Source organism: Choloepus didactylus, chromosome 3 (assembly GCF_015220235.1).
Source record: "Choloepus didactylus isolate mChoDid1 chromosome 3, mChoDid1.pri, whole genome shotgun sequence".
Taxonomy (NCBI): domain Eukaryota; kingdom Metazoa; phylum Chordata; class Mammalia; order Pilosa; family Megalonychidae; genus Choloepus; species Choloepus didactylus.
The window spans coordinates 118,498,747-118,522,372 of record NC_051309.1 but is presented as its reverse complement, the minus strand read 5'-3'; the positions used below and the strand labels follow the sequence as shown (position 1 = coordinate 118,522,372).

At 35.8% G+C, this 23,626-nt stretch overlaps 1 protein-coding gene across 1 annotated transcript; it reads right to left on the bottom strand.

Annotated features, from left to right (window-relative positions):
* Positions 1–8,132: 8,132 nt before the first annotated feature.
* On the bottom strand, positions 8,133–20,732 carry OSTC (oligosaccharyltransferase complex non-catalytic subunit). Its single transcript, XM_037829030.1, has 4 exons — positions 20,526–20,732; positions 17,751–17,844; positions 15,948–16,145; positions 8,133–8,721 (listed from the first exon to the last, which is right to left on the bottom strand). Exons 1-4 carry the CDS (start codon positions 20,662–20,664, stop codon positions 8,703–8,705), a joined length of 450 nt encoding a protein of 149 aa, XP_037684958.1. The 5' UTR covers positions 20,665–20,732; the 3' UTR covers positions 8,133–8,702.
* Between the last annotated feature and the right edge of the window lie 2,894 nt (positions 20,733–23,626).

Here is a 23,626-nt window from a genome sequence, read left to right as displayed (position 1 = left end):
GATGAAAAGTAGAGTTTGGGTTAAGAGAAATGGGGGAAGGGGCAATGGGGAGTTAAGAAATGAGTGTAGGGTTGCTGTTTGAGGTGAAGGGAAATTTCCAGTAATGGATGGTGGGAAAGAGCATTACAACATTCTAAACATGATTAATCCCACTAATGAAAGGCTAGGAAGGGAGTGGAATGGGAAGATTTAGGCTGTATATATGTTTCCACAACTGAAAAGAAAAAAAAAAAAAAGTCTAGATGACAATTGAATGCTAAGGATGAACTTGGATGGGACAGGAGGATAGAGGACAGGTGGCTCAAAGGGACACAGTTGAGACATAAAGAAAAGGAAATATAGAATGTAAGCTTTGTATCATTGTTGACTCTATTGTACTTCTTAGCTGCACTTAATGGGATTGCATAAAAGAATGTTCTTGTTCATGGGAAGTGTATATGTGAATTATAGTGAATGCTCAAGGATGTGTGCAGCTAACTCTCATATGTTCAAATGACAGAGCAATAGATGATGGATGATAGGGAGGGAAAGAAATAGCAATGTGACAGCATGTTAAAGTTGGTGGATTGAGCTATTGGGGGAGGGGGGTCAGGGTATGATGGAATTCTGTGTACGGGGCTAGAATTGTTTTTGCAACTGTTCATATAACTTTGAATTTATTTTGAAATAAAAAAAATCAAGTAAAGTATGATGTACTATTAAACTAATTTTAAAGTAATTGAACAACAAAAAACAAAAACCAAAAAACAAACAAAAAAAGAATGGTTGAAAGAAAATGATAATACACATACACACCAAATTCTACCCTGCTGAGAGCTGAGTTAGCCACCTAACATGAAACTACATAGACACTGAGACCAAAAATCATTATTAGAAATGAAGAGGGTAACTACATAATGATGAAAACTTCAATTCAGAGAAATATGAAATCAAATTTTATAAAACTGAAAACTTTGGAAAAATTAAAATCATGGTGCAATATACATCTTTAGGTTATCAATGGGTCAAGCAGTAACTCAAAAGCAAGACAAATCAACAATAGATTAAGTATTCATACATATGTAGTAACATAATCTTCTGAAAAGACAAGACATGATAAACACAATGATAGATCCCTCTACGGCTGTGGATATCTCTAGAGGAAGGCAGGGAACTGGTAAGGGTTGAGTACAAAGATGAACTCAGTGGTATTGCTGATATTTTAATTCTTATATTGCATGACGGATTCATAGGACTTTATTTCTTTTATTATGCCACACAATCTACATCTTTGTTTCATGGATTCTTTTGATTATATTAAATATTACGCAATTAAAATGTTTCTATGAAAAGTGACAACATCAGGCTTTATAGGGGAAACAAAGGACTGTAAGATATCAAAACTATGATTTCATTAAATTTAAAATCTGTTTCCTTTTCCATAGTTTGGTGCTATAAAAAATTTTTGTCATTTTCTTTTTCAATTGGAGTTCTTAAATGGTGTCCACAAACTCCCTGACATAACAGAGAAAATGTGTGTGTCTGTGTGTGTGTGTGTGTGAATGTGAGATGAGAGGGGGGTGGTGTGCAGAGAAGGAAAGGGAAAAGGAAAAGAGTATATTCTTCTGGCAAGAGTGTCTAGAGATAAACAGTGTGCGGAGCGACTAAGGATGGGCTTAGGAAGCAGAAAAATTTGGGTTTGAATGTTGAATCAAAGATTTTTTAGTATGTGATCTTGATCAAGTTGCCCACCTCTCTGAGACTTGATTCACACATCTATAAAATGAAAATAGTAATGCCCATCTCACAGCATTGTGGTATAGACAAAAGGAAATAATGTATGTAAAGAGTTTGGCACAGTTCTTGACACAGAATGTACAAGTTTTGATTGTTATTCTTTTTATTTTAACTATTATCAAATCCTCAATTGGTCCATGACCCAAAAGATTAAGCCTTGCTATTAGAAGAACCAACACTTCCCCTGGATTCTGTGTACCTGGCTCTCACCCACTGTACTTGGTCTGTAGTATGAGCTCACTTTGTCCACAGCAATGTAAAAGCAAAGTGTTAGATTCCGGGAATAAGTAGGTAAAGTCCTCACACTTTCAAAAGAAAAACTGGCTTTTAAAAAACTTTTTATTGTAATATAACATTCACAAAGAAAGTACAATCATAAGTATAATTTACTTATGATTGGCAATGCGTTTCCCAAAATGTTAGTACTCATGTAAGTAGTGCTCAGATGAAGAAATAATATTACCAACTCCCGAAGAAGCTCTCCTCACGCATCTCTGGTCACCATCCCCACCTCTCAAGGGTAACCACTATTCCTCTAACACCATGGGAAAGATTGATTTTTAAACAACTAATTAGAATACAACATGAGAAATGCAGAATGTCCTAGTAGAAAGTATAAGGGTTTTAGAGCTAAGCAGATTTCAATTCAATCATAGCTGATCCCTGAGAAATGGAGACAAAAATATCTACAAGACTGAATAGTAGAAAGGATTGGAAATAATATGTATAAAGTACCCAGCATGATGCCTTTCTTTGTTGGCTCAACCTGCTATTTCTTTTTATGACAATAAGAGATCCAGAAGGTAGCTGGGGCCCTTGTTAGAACTAAATGAGATAATACATGTGAGGGCATTTTAAAGGTTGAAACATATTATACAAGTGTAAATTGTTATGTGAGAAGATACAGTACCATAATCACTCTGTGGGATTAAAATTGTTAGATATTTTCCTGTCTTCTCTACCAGTTAAAATAGTACAGACCTTGCTGGGGACTCTGCCTTACAGCCATTCTAACTGTGAGCTCTGTTGAAGTCCTATTAACCTCATCAGACCTTGAGAGCTGTGTGTTTGGACTGGTGCTCTACTCTCCTCTACTGTCAAGAGAAAACTTTTTCTGAAGTGGAGCAACTGCCAACATAAGCACTTAATGACATGTGTGAAGCTTCATCCTCGACAGGAGGCATCTGAAGAAACAGACCTTATGAAGAGGAGATGCCATCCATTAACTACAGGCAGCTCCTTGGCTTTCAGGCAAGGGGTGGCATCATGCTGCTAAGAGACCATTTCCACCCTGCAATGGATACAACGTAAATCATAAAAACACCTTTTAAATGGACATAAAAATAAAAGCAGACATTCTATGCTTCAATTATATTTACCTTGCATGCCTGTATGAGCCCATTTCCACCATTTCCAGCCCCAGGAGAGAATGTATAATCATGCCATCAATAAAATTAGAGTGTGAGGGGGTGGGAAACAAACTAAAGTTCAGAGCTAACATTTATGGAGCACATAATATGTTCCAGAGGCTATGCATTAGCTCATCGAATTCTCACAACAACACTTTGAAGTAGGTATTGCTATCTTCATTTTACTGAGAGGAAAATGAGGCTCAGAGAATCCAAATAATTTGCCCAAGGTTACACAGCTGCTAATTGGCAGAGCTGGAATTTGAATCCAAATCTGATTGACCCCAAATCCAGAGCTCTGTCAGTTATTGATTTCTAACATCATTCCATTGTGGCTGGAGAAAATGCATTGTATGATTTCAATATTTTTGTATTTTTTGAGACTTGTTTTATGACCAACCATATGGTCTATCCTGGAGAATGATCCATGTGCACTCGAGAAAAATGTGTATACTGTTACTGAGGGTGAAGTGTCTGTTAGGTATAGTTGCTTTAAAGTATTTTCCTGTTCAAGTCTTCTATTTCCTTATTGATCATCTGCTTAGATGTTCTACCATTATTGAAAGTGGCATATTCAAGTCTACTACTATTAATGTAGAACTATTTCTCCCTTCAAATCTGTCAATATTTTCTTTATATTTTGGGGCCTTACTGTACATAAATATTCATAATTGTTACATGTTCTTGTTGACTTGGCTCCTTTAAGGAGCATCTTTGTTCCTTTAAGGAACATCTTTGTCCTTCATAACAGTTTTTTACTTGAAGTTTATTTTACCAGATGTTAGTAAAACTACCCCAGGTCTCTTTTGGTTACTACCTGCATTCTATGTTTTTTTCCCATCCTTTCACCTTCAACCTACCTATGTTTTTGAATTTAAGATGAGTCTCTTGTAGGAAGCATATAGTTGGGTCATGCTTTTTTGTCCATTCTGCCAGTCTCTGACTTTTTGACTGGAGAGTTTAATCCATTTACATTCAAAGTCACTATCTTTAATGTAGGACTTTCTTCTGACATCTGTGTCCCTCAATTCTTCCATTAATGCCTACTTTTATATTTATTTGACTTTTTTATAGTACCATGTTGAACACCACCTCATTTCTTTCTGGATATATTTTTCATATATTTTCCTTGTAGTTGCTATGAGGTTAAAATTTAACATTCTACTCTATAACAATTATACTTGATTTGATACCAACTTGACTTCAGTAGCATAGACATATGCTATTCCTATACCTCTCCATCCCCACACCTTTTTTGTACTTGTAACCAATTGTATCTCTGCAGATTGTATATCCAAAACCATAGTTTCATCATTACTTTTTATGCATTTGCATTTCAACACTTTTAAGAAGTAAAAAGTGGAGTAACATGCCAAAAAATATAATACAATAGTACTGGCATTCATATTTACCCAAATGGTTACTTTTAAGAGGTCTTTATTTCTTTATGCTGTGTTGAACCACTGTCTAGTGTCCTTTTCTTTTCAGTCTAAAGAATTCCCTTTAGCCTTACTTGTAGGGTAGATCTAGTGGTCATGAACTCCCTTAGTTTTTGCTTATCTGGCCTTGAGGAGGAAATGGGGGAGGGGCCAGGAAGGGTGCCAGGGGCTTCTTCCATGGCTCCACAAAGCTATGCTTTCTTGCCTCAGCCCTTGCCCAACCAATGCAGCCCTTTAACTGTTTTCTGCAGCTCTGAGGAAACATACTATCTTAAAAGCATACCATCTTCAAGTCTCCTTTGCTGCCTTTGCCCAGGGTGGGTTGGAACAATGGCTGCCCTTAAAGCCAGGCCCCAGCAATCTAAAGTAGCTCATCTAAAACAATTAGAACAATTGAAGAGCGGAGAATACTTCCTAACTCAGTCTAAGAGGACAGCATTACCCTAATACCAAAGCCAGATAAAAGTACAAGACAAGACAATTACAGACCAATGTCTCTTATAAATATAGAACCAAAATTCTCAACAAAATGCTAGCAAACTGAATTCAAAAGCACATTTAAAAGGGGAAGTTCAGTCATTTATGTCACAAGAAAGAAAGCTGGAGGTTAAAACATAGGAATGTGTAACAGTGAATCTTGTGGTGGACAATGTCCAGATTAACTGTACGAATATAAAAACAGTTCTTACATGAACATTTCATGACATACCAAAATTGTATTAAATTCAAATTTCAGTATCTATAAATAAAGTTTTACCGGCACACAGCCATGCTCATTCATTCATGTATTATCTGTGGCTGCTTTTATACTACAATGGCAGAGTAGCTGTGACAGAGACTATAGCCCACATCCCTTGAAATACTATCTGGCCCTTTACAGAAAAAATTTGCTGACCCCTAGTCTGAAGCAGTAGTTCTCAAAATGTGGTCTCATGATACCACCTGGGAATTTGTTAGAAATACAAATTCTCAGACTCCACCCCAGGCCTACTGAATCAGAAACTCTAGGGGTAGGGCCCAGCAATCTGTATTTTAACAAACCCTCCAGAGTATCCTGTCACATGCTAAAGTTTCAGAACCACTGGTCTACAGTACTGTCTAGTAGAAATATAATGTAAGCCACATATAGGAGGTACATTTTGAAAAGTAAAAAAAAATCAGGTAAATTTAAAATAAATTTATATTTTAGTTAACCTAATGTCAAAAATATTTCAACATATAATCAATATAAAAATATTGAGATACTGTACAACATCTTCAAAATCCAAGTGTATTTTACACTTATAGCTCATCTCAATTCAGACTAGCTGCATTTCAAATGCTCCATAGCTGCCTGTGGTGAGTGGCTACCATATTGGACATTGTAGGCCTACAATATAACATAGTTGTTTAGTCTTTGGGATGGTAGGATTAATACTTCAAATTTACCTAATTCCAATTATTGGAGTAATAATTTTAAAAATAATATCTATTTGAGTTAACCAAACCCATGGCATGGTGTAAAAAAAAATTTCAGCATATTTACCAGTGTTACAAAAAATAAAACCAAAAAATAGAGCAAAAAGCCAGTAATATCTTCCTTTGGTATATATTTAATCCTTCTGCTCTTAAACCCTGCAAACACAAGTTAGCAACCTCACCATACTTTCTAAATGTATTTTCCAAAACAAAAGAAGAAAACTCCCAGTAAATACCTGATTAAAACTGGTCAAATGGTCCTTTCCATGGGATTTTTGGACTTGGACTCTGTGATGGAATCAAGGAAATTTCCCCTAGAGTGTCTGAAGCAGTTAAGTGTAATGATCAAGATAGGCTGGCAGTCATGATTTCCAAAACTGTCAACTAGAATAACAGAAGTGACTGGTCTTTTAGAGAGAAAAACATGAAGCAGACCCACAGAACATGCCAGGAATGAACAATAGAGTCCTTACAGAATCAATTCCTCATTCTGGATACTCCTAATGTCCAGCAGCATCTGTATCTTAGATTCATGAGATACTCTTATATCCTAATAAATTACCCCTTTTGCTTTACGCTAGGTTGAGTCTCACATGCAATTAAGAGTCTTAATATGTAGTGGTAAGTAAAAGAAGGAAAAATGAGTAAGAGATTTTGGCAAAGACATGTTAGTGCTTGAAACTTCTAAGCAGCTAGTGATCCATGGTTCTAACAAGAAATTAAAACCTTTCCTCATCCAAATCTGGGTCTAAGTTCTCCTCCTATGTGCTTTTATAGCAAAGAAAATTTGCCTTATAAATATATATATTCACTAGATTTTAAGCTTTACTTGGATAGGGCTGTATTTTCTTTTGTTCACTGATATTACCCAATATCTGGCATGTCTTTTTCAAGTAAATAAATTTATAAACCTTCTCATTACTATGTTGGAAGGCTGATTTTCAGCACCAGAAAATAGCAGCACATAATGGAAACAACTGGTCTGCTGTCTGGAAGACTTGAGTTCCAGTTCGAGTTCTATAGAAAATGAACCTGTTTATTCACCAGCAAAATGGGAAAAATCCTTTTCTTCCAGCTTTATACTGCAGGAACATACCATTCACTGAACATCTAATTTATTTCACACTTCCCAGTTCAAAAAAACAATCATAGTACAATTTCCTGCAAGCCAGATATATAGGATTCCCTCTCATTTAAATTTTATAACCATAAAATTATAAATTTTATAATTTTATAAAGTATTTTCTTTATAAATCTTCAGCAAACAGAGATGTGCTGCTTAAATCCCCTTTCAAGGATGTCCAGTTGCAAGGAGTGTGGTGGGTATCATAGTTAACTTCATAGGGATTCAACTCAGCTTACTAGCCAGACTATTCACTTACTTTATTCTTTTGTTTTACATTTACTAGTACCTGGCATTTTACATTTTCTATCTGTTGATCTTCTAACTTTCACATAAGAACATAAGCTCTATGAGGATGGAGCCATCACCTGTCTTACTTACCATTATAACCTGTTAAAACAGTGTCTGGTATATAACAGGAACTCAATACTTTTTGAATAAATAATTCTTTTTACCTTATGAAATGCCACAATTGGATCAGTATTGGAACTAGGGAAAAAAATTCACCTGAGAGAAAATTTTACTATAAACTTAGAGATTTTTAGGGTAAGAATTGAACCTTTAAAGAAGCAATGCTCACGGCATCAGGAAAAACTGGAAGGTCCACCTAGAAAAAATTAGGAAAGGAAGACCAAACTGGTCTAGAGATGTTTTTAATATATGCTCTAAATTGTGTCAATTGAAAGTGAATGCATGAAGGGAACTTTCGTCTAACACCATCACCTTTACAACAATTCTGATACAGAGCTTCAAATTCAACCTATGCTTGAATATTGGAGGGATATGGAGTTGCTACCTCACAAAGGCATTATTCCAACCACTTTTTGAGACTCTAGGATATCAATGGTAAATAAAGTCACAAAATGGAACTGATGATTATAGACCAAAAGGTTAATACTCAATTATCAGTCATTTAGAAAACATATATAAAAGGTGCTAATTAGAAAAATTATTTATTTCTGCTCCTTTCATACATCTTATTGTTCAGGAAACAATCTTACATACACATCTGAAATAATGAACTATCGCACACTCTGTTTAAAGGCAAAGCACCATAGGTAAAGCTGATGAATTGTCCACAGTTCTCAGGTTATAGGATCTTGCTTCTTGATTTTACATTAATTTCTGAAAATCAGAAATGCCATCTCCAAAAACTGTTAAGGGGGTTGTTAAAAAAAAAAAAAATCACTTTATTCAATATTATAGTTGTAGAAATGGAGTATATTTCCTTCCAGAAATAAAAATCTAAAAAGAAAATGCCACTTCACATTGATGGTATGCTACCATAGGTCAGCAGGAAAAAATACTGTGATATGATTGTCTCTCTGATATTACCAAGAAGAAATTCTAGTCCAAGCTTTAATAAGCTTCCTGTTTTCACTAGATGCTTCTTCCTCTGCTGCTTTTCCACATTTCATATTGAGGATTGGTATAGCCTTTAAAACTTCATCAACAGGAGCAAATCCAGTATCCATTGATTTCGTCTCAAAAGGCACTCTAACCCATCAGATAGCCTCTGTAGAAATAAAATTTATAAAAGGAAGCAACATTTCAAAGTGTCCAAATAATTTCAGAATGAATCAAATGACAATCCAAAATATTGTATAATTCCTTATTATGGTTCTTATTTCATATCTTAGCCCCATCACAATAAGTAAATTACTGGGCCTCCGTTCCACTACCCTTCTTCCTCAAAGTATAACAACATTACAAACCAATACAGTAACAACATAAAATGAGAAAAAGTTAAAGAAAATGTTACGTAAAAGTTAGACGTCAGAATTAATTTCCTTTGGGCTCTCAATTACAGCAAAAATCGCAAACCTCTTTATGGAAAGAAGCTGGTTTGAATTTCTAAAAACCATTAATACTGACAGAAGAAAAGGTGGAAAAATCTAGATACACTTGGGAGGTGAGCCATTGAGGCAAGAAATAGTATGCAGAAGCCATCTGACCCTGCACCTCCATTCCTTTAGGTACTCTCCAGATAACAGTCATGGGCTCTAGCCTGGACTCACGTGACCTCCTACATAGCTTAGATCTGAGTTCAGCCCATGCAATCTCCCTAGAACCCATATGCTACATTGCCTGGCCAATCCATACTCTAAGTAAAGAGAACTTTCATTAACACAATCACCTTTACAACAACTCAAATACATACATTCAATCTTCGCTTGAATATTTCCCAGGATATGGACTTGCTACCTCACAAAACATCCTGCCAATCAGTTTTTGTTTTATTAAAAATTTTTTTGAGATCCTTATAGATTCACATGCAACTGGAAGAAACAGGGAGATTCCTTGTACACTGATTTCAGTTTACCCTAATGGTAACATTTTGCAAACTATAATATCACATCACAACCTGGATGTTGACATTCATACAACCCACAGATCTTATTTAGACTGCCCCAGTTTTACGTGAACTCATTTGAGGATGTGTGTAGTTCTATATAATTTTATTACTGGTGTAGGACTGTGTATCCACCACTATAGTCAAAGTCAAGTTACTGAACAGTTCCAACTCTACAAGATTCTTTCATGTTGCCCTTTTATTTGCCCACCTCCTTCCTGCCTTTGCCAACCGCTTTTTAAGATCCTAGATTAAAGGATGAGATGATTAGTTTCCTAACATATCTTGCAAGCTGGAAACTGAAATTAATGTACAAATTAAGCCCAATACTTTTCACACTCCCCCCAAAAATAATTAAATAAAAATAAAAAATAAAATGGCTCTTTGGATATATATCAACTTTGAAGACTCCCATATACATCTGCCACTATAATGCCTGATACCTGACAAAAAGGATACTTTAAGATCTAAGCCTCAAACAGGAAAAAACAGGGTCAAGAAGATTTCAAGCAAGTATCCACTAACAACTGCACCATACAGTGGAAGTTTCGAAAACAGACAGCTTCCACTGTGAAACAAAAGCACTGAAGACCCTTTAAGGATAGTTAGCACCATTTCCTATAATCTGCATACACTGATACGTGAGCACTTTGGACATCTATCTCTTTTTATAGCTGTATGTTACTGTATTCTTATAACAAGTGTGTGACCTGTGTTTACCTTCTATAAATCCATAGGTTATTGTCAACCTAAATTTAGATAGAAAAGAATATTTAAATGGACATATCTTTGTTCAAAGTTGCCAAACATACATAGTCCTAGGTTAAGAATATTATGGGGACAGTGAGAAATATTATAATGCTATAAAGGGATACTATGTTGGAAGAAACGAGGAGAATAAACTAACATACTTCTTGGTAGAGTATAAAATTAAACTTGTTGAAACACATTTACTATGGTTTCTCCTGGAATCATTTAGCCCTCTATCATGGTCCAGAAAATTTCCTGATCTTTATTATATTTCAGGCCTGTGAGAATTTTACACAATTATAGATAAATAAGGTTAAAATAAATCAAGAACTCAAAAAACAATTTGGAACAGAAGCCACCATGAAGGATCTTCCATTTAAGTTTTATTTTAAGGCATTCATTCTTTTGATAATCCTATCTTCTGGGTATGAGGCAGACACTGCTAGGCTGACATTAATACAGAAATTTCTCAAAATCCTATGATATGCATTATTGCATTTAATCCTTGCAACAATCCTAAAAAGATGGGTGAAACAAGGATTATTCCCATTTTACAGTTAAAGAATGTGAAACTGTGGAGACAGTAAGTGGTTTGCTCAATGTCATGGATCAGAAAGCAACAGTACCAGCACTAACACACAAGTCTCCTCACCTTCCCCAATGGGCCTAGAAACAAAAATCTTACTTTCTTCTTTTAGAAACAGTAATAGTTAGGTTATTTTTTTTGAAATGATGGCCAGAATCCAACTTAAAACAAAGAGCTTTTATGATTTTGTTTATCTTCATAATTAAAACACAAATTAACTCTGATATTACGCTTGACAGCTCATAAAACACCTTTTCATTTAATCTTGATAAGAACTATCTGAGGTATATTTTTAACTTCATTTAACAATTTTGGAATCAAAGCTAAGAGAGTTCACTAAACTGATCCAAAGTCTCAGGCAGTAATTGGCCAATCCAAAACTGGTTTCCAATTCCTTACTCATTCTACTAAACAGTGTACTCAGCAACTGTACATATGTTTTATTTTCTTTAGAATTACCTCTCTCATTTGCTAAAAATGAACTTTGGATACTATATTGTACTTACTGAAACATACTTATTCAGATGCCATACTCTTTACAACCTTAATTTTCTAGAAAATAACTATAAACATGGAAGCAAATGAGAGACTCTCAAACACCTGAAGGAATGTTAGAAGCCAGGCCATTAAGCTCTTCTTCAGCCAGGACTGATTTTAAAATGTTAACAATGACTAAGCTATCTTTCCTCAAATCACAGAAGAACCAGCAAACTAAAAAAAAAAAAAAAAAAAGAGGAAGGAACAAAATTGCAATACGTAGACACTGAAGAGAATGAGAAGTGACAGTCACATAGGATATAAACTAAAAAACTGAAAAGTAGTATCATGCATAAGTATAAACATAAAAATGCAAACTGATCTTGGGTCAAGAAGATAAAACTATGCTTAATGTTCATGGCACCCATCAAATAATTGGCATCAAATAATAAATATTTGCTAAATACAAATGCTTCCACAAAAGCGTTAAGGTGGAAACTAGAGGAAGGGGTAGCAACAGACAAGACGGAATTTAACAAAGATTATGAATACTGAATCTCTAAATAACTTTCTTTTTCTTAGTTGCTAGGGTATTAGAATAGCTAGAAGGAAAGAAATGAAATGGTAGAACTGTAACCCATAGCATCCTTTTAAATTTGTTCTATAGCTACTTGTTAAATTGTAATTTGAAAGTTATCACCTCTTTGGTTATATTTCACAGTTAGGAAATAACTGAAACTATGGTGCTGTAACTCAACATTTTTGGAAATTTCTTATATAACTACTTGTTAAATCATACTTTGAAAGATATCTTTTTGTATATAAGTTATATTTTACAATAAGGAAATAACTGAAACTGTGGAACTGTAACCCATAACATTCTTTGAAATTTGCTCTCTAACTACTTGTTAAATTGCACTTGGAAAGTTACCATTTCTTTGTATATATGTTATATTCTACAATAAAAAATGATTTTAAAAAAGTGTTAAGGTGGAAATAAAACAAACACTTTTGAAAAAGGTCTATCAAAAGTGAATAAAGTTTTCGTATCGGCAAGGTTAAATTTCAGTTATGTGGAAGAATCACATATACATATCATCTTATTCCCTAAATAATGTTAATTTTAAGTATTACTTGATTCTTACTTTTAATCTTCAATCTGTTCCCCACCTCACTCCCTGAAACTTCTTTCCTGAACTAGATGTTCTCAGGATTTACTCATGGGATCCCCAGCTCTTCTCATCAGGCTTAATAAACACTATTTGACATGCTCAACTGGCAATTTTTGCCAGGGTCTGAGTAAAGCTGGCCTTTTGCCCCCAATTATATAATGCTATCTATTTAGATGAATTCATTCAGCTTTATAAAGACTTGCCTAAATGTAGGAAAACATCCTTCTATCCAACCAAACACCTTTAGGCCATTACAAGACACAGCAGGCCACTTTTTATTTTTTTAATTTTAAGATTCTGCATTTAAGTCAAAACTGCCCTAATAGTGGAGGCTAAAGACAGTCTAATGACCATTCATTATTTTTCAGAAAAAACAAGTACCAACTTATACCAAAGTCTGCTATACCATGTCCAAATATATTTTTTTGAAAGTAAAGATTTCACACACATTATCTCATGAAGTACATTAGAAAATTTTTGTTTTCAAAATGAAAATTGCTCCTCTGTAATTCTGTAATAATAAAAATACTAAGCACTATAATTTAATTATTCATTTTAAGTGTACTGCCATGTATGCAAATAATTAATGGCATTCATTTTATTAATGTCCACATTTCTTCAAAAGACATGAGATTAAATCTTGTTTTAATTAGTAAAATTTTATCAGTAAGAGGGACAGCATGAGGTCTTTAGGAAAGCATAAATCAAAAAATATAGAACCAGTAGTACTATTACAGTGCTACTGCTTTCTCCATTTTAAAGGCACCTCTTACTAAAGGTGATATAAGACCCTGCAAAAAGAATTAGATCCTGGAGTTGTCATAGAGCATCTTATAGCATAACCATCCTTTATTTCAGATGCTAGCAGCTTATTTAATTTGGAAACACCAGCAGTCTTTTTTTCCCCACTTCTTAAATATCAGACAATTTTTAAATGTCACATCATAGATAATGTGTATGAAAGAAGAAAGATACATCCCCTCCCTGCTGATGGTACTAACCACACCCCTATTATGGGCAATGTGTAGCCCCCAGATTTGGCTCATCACTTCCTTCAGGGCCTGCAAATATTCCAACAAAGGTGATACTGTTGCTTCCCCTTCCTATCTAAAACTGTCCATTGTTTCTCCCTACTCTATACCGCAAGTACAGGGCACTAGGAGTTGTGGATGAAAAATCATATCAAAGAAGGAATCAAAATTCCTTCATCTTACAAATTCAAATTCTAGATTTAGCTGCATGGCAAATTATAGAAAGTAGCAACTGGGACAATTGTTCTGCCTTGGTTACATCTAAACATGATCTACAAATCGGTTTTGATTATATCTTATTATATTCCTGAAACCCAGGGAGTTCCCAATTTCCCTCCCTCCAAGCTTGGACTTTGTCAACAGTCTTGGATATTGGCCTACAGAATGGAGATAGAAAGAAAAATGTTGGCATAAATAATTGGAAAAGATGGAGACAATCCAGACAATTAAACACTTCCCAAAGCTTTTTTGTAAGTGGTAGGTATTTCCAATCACCTTAAAGCCAAATGCCTGAACTAAAATATAAAATGCCTCTTTTCTTATTTAACACGCTCACGTCCTTGGTAGAGTATCTATAAATACAAAGATGGGAACTCTAGTTAGAATGAGAACAAATCTGATTCCATGTGCAAAGTCCACTACTTCTGTTTTGACTTACACCTCCAAGGTTTCCTTCTGTTTAGTAGTTTTTAATAGCCTGTTTATTTTCTCTAGGAGTCTCCTCTTTTCTTATTCTGCTACAGAACACTTCAGTTTCTTTCATACCAGAATACCTTACCAGCCTATATTGACTTATTTTCAAAAGAGGCAAGGAAAAGAGTACTAAAAGAGGAGATTGGGGTACCTAAGACTTCTTACAATTTGGTCAATGGTTAGAATAAGAGCCACTGGTAGAGGAATCTGAAGGCACTATTTTGCCACAGATGGTCAGCTGAATAAGAACATTGTGCTCTCTTCTCATCCTGCCATGTCTAAGACAGAGAATGGTTGCAGAGTAAGTACTTCTTATGCTCTTGGAAAAGCCTGCCCATTCCATACAGATCTGTTAGAGACAACAGATGAGTTAAGCCAGAGGATGAATGAACTTGTGAAATTCAAGCACATTCCTATATTCCCTTTTATTGCCTTCTATAACAAAATAAGGAAATATCAGTTATAAAAAATGATGTTTAACGTATTTTCCAAAATATGAACTTACTAAGGACTAATCTTCATATGGGTATGTTTGCCCAAGCTTTCTAGTTAACTACTTGCATCCATGGGTGAAATCAGAGTATTCGGAAATTAATTAGACTTGCCCACATTTCAAATCAATGATCTCAAACTGAATTATAAAAGCAGCCTTAAACCCCATTTACTTTTTTCTAAAGATACATAAGTTTTCTGAATAGAAAGACGTAGAAAAAATATAATCTAATCCTTTCCCTATCTTTTTTGGAGGCAATAGCTCTCCTCTTCTGTCCCCAGACTTAATGGGTTTTCTTCATGCCAATATTCAAAGGGCAGCAGCAATTAATAGTTTAAAAATATTCCCTACATAACTGGAATCCTATATGTTATACACTAATCAAAAAAAAACACTTTAAAGAGCAGAATATGCATGTTCATAAAGTCAGAAACTAGAATACAGGTTACCAAGGGTTGAGTAGGGAAGGGGAATGGGTACTAAATGTTTAATTGCTATGGAGTTTCTGTTTGGGGTGATGGAAAAGTTTTGGAAAAGGATGATGGGGATGGAGGCTCTGTGTATTCAATTAACACTACTGAACCGTATATTTGAAAAGGAACAAAAAAGGAAATTTTAATTTGTATATAATTTACACAGAAACACAACACAAAGAGTGAACCCTAATGTAAAAACAGTGGGCTAAAGTTAATAGCATAATTATAATAATACTGTTTCATGAATTATAACAAAGATACCAAACTAACACAAAATGTTAAGAACAGGGAAACTGCCTAAGAGAGAGGGTATATGGGAATGCTGTACTTTCCACATGATGTTTCTGTAAACCTACACCTCCATTACACTGAAATAAAAAGTTAAAAAAATTAAAAAAAAAAAAAAGGCACTTTAAAGAAATAATTTTCTCCAGTCTGTGATACTACAGCAAAATAAATGAATTTTCTCATGAACATGCACTGGGATAACAATCAGGAAGAAGACCTTTTGGTCTCAATTTTGTTACTAACTAGCTATAACCTTGAGCAAGTCACAAATTTCTTTGGGGTTATACAGCCCCAATAGATTTTCCATCTGTTCACACGAGGGTTAAATTAAATCTCGAAATGATTTTATGTTGTCCAGGTAATTAACTGTTTTACTTATTCATAACACAAGTTGTTGATTACACAAAGTACTAAACAACTTACGGCAGTTTCATTCTCATGAATACTCTAGCCATGAAAAAACTCAATAGGACACAGACGAATCCAATGAACAGCAGAAGAAATCTATTGAGTTTTGGAATGTTTGGTGCATTGGATCGGTCCAGGATTATGAATCCTAAACCTCCCATTGTAAACAGGAAACTGGATGCAAGTCCTTCCATAATATATTGTCCATTTACTCTGAAAAAGAAAGGAAAGACCTTAGCAAAACAATAAATGAGAATTCCCAGAAAAACGCAAAGTTTTTTCTTGAGATTAAAATTCCTAGTTTTGCTTTGAGCTCAAAAAATTCTGCACTAATATTTTATTCTTACTCTTAGAATTATTTTACTATATCTCTGGATATTCACTCACTCATTCATTCATTGAACAAATGATTTATTGAGAGCCTATTACGTATCAAGCACTATTCTAGGTGCTGAGGATACAACAGAGAAAACAGATAAAAATCTCTGTCTTCACGGAGCTTACATTTTAAAGAGTCTTAAAAGCCCCAACAACACAACTGTCTATATAAAATCAACAATTATATTTTAATTATTAGCTAAAAAAACACCAATTATTTTATGCATATGAACTCTTAGAACTTTAGTTTAGTTTTTAAAAAAAGTTATGCTACTTTACATTTCTATTATCGATTTCAAATTAGTCTTGGATCGGTTAGAAATGTTCCTTGAGGTTTTATGGTAATAATTAATAAATGTCTTATTTCAAAGGGAAATATTTTCAAATCAAGTGTTCTTAACTAAGGCTCCACGAACCAATAAGAACCATGAATGGGCTTCCAGCAATCAGTAAGCTCTTACAATTATAGGCAAATTTGTGTGTATATGTGTACCTGATTTTTCTAGGGATATAGAGCTTTAATCAAATTTTCAGAGTTCATGGACCTTGAAAAGCTAATTTTTCTGTTAAACAAATGATTTAATAATATGCATAAAAAGAGGAAGTATATGGTTTTTCTTTTTAAATTGTTTTAATTAAAAATGTAATACATGTACCAAATTCAAAATTCAAACAGCACAAAAGAGGACACTGTGAAAAATCTCCCTCCCATCAAGATCTCCTTTCATCTAGATCCCCTCCCCAGAGAATCACAGTAATCTTTCCAGGAATATTCTACGCATATAATACCCCTAATGAAAAAATAATGTAAATATAAATATATAGCTATGATTAGGTAGATAGATACCAAGTAGATTTTAGTAAGCAATATGATAAGCATTGCTCAGATGAACCAAACCACACTGGACTAGTGTTTCAGTGCTGAAATTGAACCCCCATTCTCAAAAATTATTGTTCTTATTAAATGGTATAGTCCAGGGGTCCACAAACTTTTTCTTAAATGGCCAGAAAGTAAACATCTCTGGCTTGCAGGCCATATTATTTGGGTGGCAACTACTCCATTCAGCTGCTGTAGCTTGAAAGCATATAGATACATAAATAGTATATAAACAAACAGGCCTGGCTTTTTCTAAAACAGACTTCACAAGAACAGGTAGTCTGGTTTGCTGAATCCCAGAATAGTCTATAAACATATTTTAAATTGATATCCTCCTTTAACTTTACGATAGCATTAATCATTATAAAATACTTTATTTATTTAAAAAGTCTTTTTAAGATATTTCTACTCCTGTTCTTGCCCTCTCCAAATCCAGCATTTTAAAAAACAACTGTTACCTAAATACAGATGGACCCCAGAGGTTTCATTATATTTTTAAATAAGCAGGCAGGCCCAGCAACGTTTTTTCCCACCACAAACTCATTCAAAAACGTATCGTTTACCTGTAGGCCAGGAAAGCTACTGGCCTCTGGTGCCCATGTTCATCAGTCATCGAGCCAACACTTGGAGGTTCAACAATAACATCATAAATTATTCCTATATCAAAAACAATAGTACAGATGATTGGATTCCTAATTTTAAAAATAGGATTATAGTTTTCATTTCTCTAAAGGCTCATTTGTATACTTAAATAGGACTGCTTTGATTGAATTATTACAACCAAATGAGGCCCAACTATCTCCTAAACTTCATTTTTTTGTTTTTTAATGCAATTTTATTGAGATGTACTCACACATCATATAATCCATCCAAAGTATACAATCAATGGCTCACAGTATCATCATATAGTTGTGCATTCATCACCACAATCAATATTCAAACGTTTTCATTACTCCAAAATAAAGAAAAAATATATATACATATAAAATAAAAAGAACACCCAAACCATCCCATACTCCTTATCCCCTACTCCCATTATTTATATATTTTTGTCATTATTTGATTACTCATCTGTCCATATAATGGTTGGAGGGAGTGTCAGTCACCAGGTTTTCACTATCACAAGGTCACACAACAAAAGCTACATAGTTATACAATTATCATCACCAAGCTTCATTTTGATACAACCATTCAGAAATTCAACTCAACATTTTAGAATGACTTGTAAAACAATTTATCTCTAAAAGAGATACGAATTTCATAAATTCAATAATAGTGTTAAAAACTCAAAAATGACTCCAAAATAAAAAAGATTTAACAATTAAAGGCTATATTTTAGCTGAAGGAAATGTTGCCCATATGCTTAGATTTGTTTCTATAAATTAGAGATAATTTTTAAGAAATGTTTAAGCTTAAATGTAAAACAGAGAGACACCTGAAAATCACACCATCAGGAGATTGGTGATACCAGGGACTTATGATCAATAAACTACTCAAATGGGCACTTAACACCAATTCATCAATGTTAGGATAATATTTTCAGTCTCCCACTGTCAACATCTATTATTTACTTTCTCCACTATTCTCAGATTTCCTCATTGCAGCTTTTCTCAAGCATACAGCCCATCCCTGACTGACAAAACAATATGGCATAGGAATTCCCTTATCTTCTCCCCAACAAATTTACAAACCCCTGGTACCTACATCCACCCTCACCTCCTTCCCTCCAGCTACAATAAAAGAAATTCCTTCCTCCTATCAATGTGGGATCCTTTCTATAGAAATCAAGATTCCATCCCTGCTTGCCTTCTCTGGGACTTAGCTTCTTTGAATGTATCTTCCCTCTCCTGTATTTTCAATCTCTCCTTTGCTTCTAGATCAACCCTACCTTTACTTCAAACCCTCCTTGTTAGTATCCTGTTTCTATGCTTCCTTTTCAAAAGGGAGTCAGGCTTCCTTCTGTGAAAGAGATAGGAAAAGTTGCTGTTTCCCCCTCATCACTTACCCTTCATTCTTTAACTCAATTCAATCTGGCTGCTGCCACCACTGATACAGCTCTTGCTAAGGTTACCAATGGCCTCCATGTTGCCAAATTTAATGGACACTTTTCAGTACTCATCTTAAGAGGCTTCCCAACAGCACGCAATCTACATGCTTGAAAAATAACCTCTTTCATGGCTTTTTTTGACACTCCTCTCCATGTTTTCTTGCTACCTTTCTAGCAGAAACTCCTCTTCTATTGAATCACTAAATGTTGGAATTCCTCAGGGCTTGATCCACTGTCAACCTCTCCCTTCTTTACATTCTCTCCATAATTGAACTCATCCATTCCCAGGGCTTTCAACTCTATGTGCTAACGACTCTCAATGAGCCGGGTCTCTCAATTTCAAATTCTTTCCTCTTCAGTGCCACTTATACTCACAAAATATGGATGAAAAGGCAAAGATGTAAATAGCTATTTCTCTTAAAGGTTGAACTATTTTTGCTGTTTCTAATCTGTACAGATTTAACTTTCAATTTTCCAAATTAAGTACACCTCTCCCCCAAATCCTAAAACCAGAGTAGCACATTCTTGAGTAAATTGTGAACTGCGGTTTAAAATGGTGGTGGCTCTGAAAAAGTCTGTAGTCGGACGCCAACTCACCACTATGCAAAGCAACGCCCCTTTGCAACGTTCTATTTGAAAAGGACAGGGTAAGACGGTCATTCAGAAGCATTTACTAGTAATGCTATTTTCTTTTTTCTTTAAATTCTCAACGCTGCTCTCTGAAACACAGAACCTTCGGCAAATCTCATCTCAACTATAAACCGTGGTTTCAGGAAATCTCATTCATACTTATTGTCGATGGGGGAAAAACGCCAACACCAGATGCTGGAGGGTGTTAACAAACCTAATGACTGTCAATTCTCTTCCAAGGTTCCAGGGACCTTAGACAATTAGAAATTAAAAGGCCCACATTCGCTTTACCATGGAAGCAGAATGGGCCAGACTAGACTTTCCCAGGACCCTTTTCAAACAATTTATGGCAGACAATATAAAAGGCAACAATCTAGACTTGAAAAATATATCCGACTCGGAACCCTGGGATAAGAGGACAGGAAAAGCAGTGGGCCACCACGACTTCCATCAAGATTCAGAACAGGGTCAGGCGGGATGGCAAAGAAACCTGTAAGTCGTTAATACTTGAGACCCCAAAACTTCCCGCCTCCCTCCGAAAAATCGAGAGCACAGCGATGCTTTCCCTGGGGACTGAGAGTCAGCGGAACAGACGCGCCTCCTGGGGCTGGCCAGCTCTCCGCGCCTCAGCGACTCTCCGGCCCCAGTAAGTTCGAGTTACCTCCGGTGATGAGGAAGTAAGACACTACCACCAGAGCGTACACTGTCATAGCCGACGGCATGTGAACCCAGGGGGGCTTCTTCAGCTTTAGGTTGGGACATTCGAGCACTAAAAACGGTACTCGGTACAAGGTCTCCATGTTGGTGGCGGCACAGGCACGTCTCTATTTCCAGCCCCACGCGCCACCCGGAAACAGAGCCTCACTCCCTCTCGCCCGCGCGTGCGCGGGGCAGGGAACGACAGGTCCGCAAAGCTCAGAGGTAGTTTTATATAACCACAGAAGAAGAAAAAAAGAACCTACTTAGAAAAGATAAGGATATGATCAAATACTATTTGTTGTTTTGTGGTTTTAAGCTTAGCTGTAAATAAGACTGTCAACTTATTGACCTTGGATTAAAAACCACTTATGTATCTTTCAAGACCTGCGGGGCTTCTGACGTGGCCGAACTGGAGAATCAGAGCGAGCAGAATCCATTCTGAGCCCTGCCCACCTGCTGACAGAGGGGATTTAGAAGTTGATTGGATGCAGGCGCTGCGGGTTCCCAGAGCTGGAGGATGAATGGGCTTAGAAATCTCTGCCCTTTCTAGTTAGCGGTTCTTTTCAAAAGATTGAGAAAGCCCTGGGTGGCTGAGTTTTTATTTCCTTTCGTAGTAGTGATGGTGGTGATGACAATGCCAATGATGACAGTTACAATAATTGTTAAAATAATATATTGTTAATTTTTTAAAAAAATTTCCAGCCCAGATCCATCACAAATGTCAACACGACTTTCCAAAGGGAGGCCTAATGCTGATACCTTAACATAACCAGTTTTTGTCTTCACAATCTCCTTCTTTCTCAGCCACGCCCATTTCGGTAAACAGCAAAATTATTCCGGCCAAAATTTTTGAAGTCATCCTGATTTCTCTCCTTATTAACCGTCCACATTCAAAACATCAGCAGGTCTTTTTGGCTATCTACCCAAAATATCTCTAATCTGCCCAGTTCTCTTCGTTTCCATTGCTGCCATGCCCCATTATACCTTGCCTGGGCTTCTGTAATAGCAGGGGTCTCCCCCTTAAAATCCATTCTCCACAAGAATGGAAGCCAAATCTCTTATCAAAATCAGCAGGGATTTAGATCCTTCTGCATTAAAGTAGATGAACTTTTTAAACTCCATTAAAATCCTTGAGGCATTTTCCTTTTAGCAAACTAGCTTCTAGGTGGAAATATCTTCCGTATTACTTGAAGTATTTACAACCCAAATGGATAAAATGCATGAAAATACAAGTTGGAGAATGAGTTAGATGATGTAACATTTTATTGTTTTCTGTTTTGTTTTGTTTTCTACAACCTTTTAAGGTTCTACAAATGTCAGTTTCCTTTTTGAGTAACACTTAAAAATGGTTGATGATATAAATCCATTACAGACTGTGTTCCAGTTTGTTAAAGCTGTTAAAATGCAAAATACCAGAAATGGATTGGCTTTTTTTTTTTTTTTTTTTTAATCATCATTTTATTGAGATATATTCACATACCACGCAGTCATACAAAACAAATTGTACTTTCGATTGTTTACAGTACCATTACATAGTTGTACATTCATCACCTAAATCAATCCCTGACACCTTCATTAGCACACACACAAAAATAACAAGAATAATAATTAGAGTGAAAAAGAGCAATTGAAGTAAAAAAGAACACTGGGTACCTTTGTCTGTTTGTTTCCTTCCCCTACTTTTCTACACATCCATCCATAAACTAGACAAAGTGGTGTTTGGTCCTTATGGCTTTCCCAATCCCATTGTCACCCCTCATAAGCTACATTTTTATACAACTGTCTTCGAGATTCATGGGTTCTGGGTTGTAGTTTGATAGTTTCAGGTATCCACCACCAGCTACCCCAATTCTTTAGAACCTAAAAAGGGTTGTCTAAAGTGTGCATAAGAGTGCCCACCAGAGTGACCTCTCGGCTCCTTTTGGAATCTCTCTGCCACTGAAGCTTATTTCATTTCCTTTCACATCCCCCTTTTGGTCAAGAAGATGTTCTCCGTCCCACGGTGCCAGGTCTACATTCCTCCCTGGGAGTCATATTCCACGTTGCCAGGGAGATTCACTTCCCTGGGTGTCTGATCCCACGTAGAGGGGAGGGCAGTGATTTCACCTTTCAAGTTGGCTTAGCCAGAGAGAGAGGGCCACATCTGAGCAACAAAGAGGCATTCGGGAGGAGACTCTTAGGCACAAATATAGGGAGGCCTAGCCTCTCCTTTGCAGCAACCGTCTTCCCAAGGGTAAAACTTATGGTAGAGGGCTCAACCCATCAAACCACCAGTCCCCTATGTCTGTGGTCATGTTAGCAACCATGGAGGTGGGGTAGGCGAATACCCCTGCATTCTCCACAGGCTCCTCAAGGGGGCACTACATCTTTTTTTTTTTTTTTTAACTTTCCCTTCTTTTTTCAAATCACCTGTATGAAAAAAAAAGTTAAAAAGAAAACAAACATACAATAAAAGAGCATTTCAAAGAGACCATAGCAAGGGAGTAAGAAAAAGACAACTAACCTAAGATAACTGCTTAACTTCCAACATGTTCCTACTTTACCCCAAGAAAGTTACATAATATAGCAACATTTCAGTGAACTTGTTCCTACTACAACCATCAGAAATTAACAGACCATAGTCATTTCTGGGCATCCCCAGAACGTTAAATAGCTTATCTGTTCTTCCTGGATTATTGTTCCCCCTTCCTTAATTGCTCTCTACTGCTAGTTCCCCTACATTCTACATTATAAACCATTTGTTTTACATTTTTCAAAGTTCACATTAGTGGTAGCATATAATATTTCTCTTTTTGTGCCTGGCTTATTTCGCTCAGCATTATGTCTTCAAGGTTCATCCATGTTGTCATATGTTTCACCAGATCGTTCCTTCTTACTGCCGCGTAGTATTCCATCGTGTGTATATACTACATTTTATTTATCCACTCATCTGTTGAAGGACATTTGGGTTGTTTCCATCTCTTGGCAATTGTGAATAATGCTGCTATGAACATTGGCGTGCAGATATCTGTTCGTGTCACTGCTTTCCGATCTTCCGGGTATATACCGAGGAGTGCAATCGCT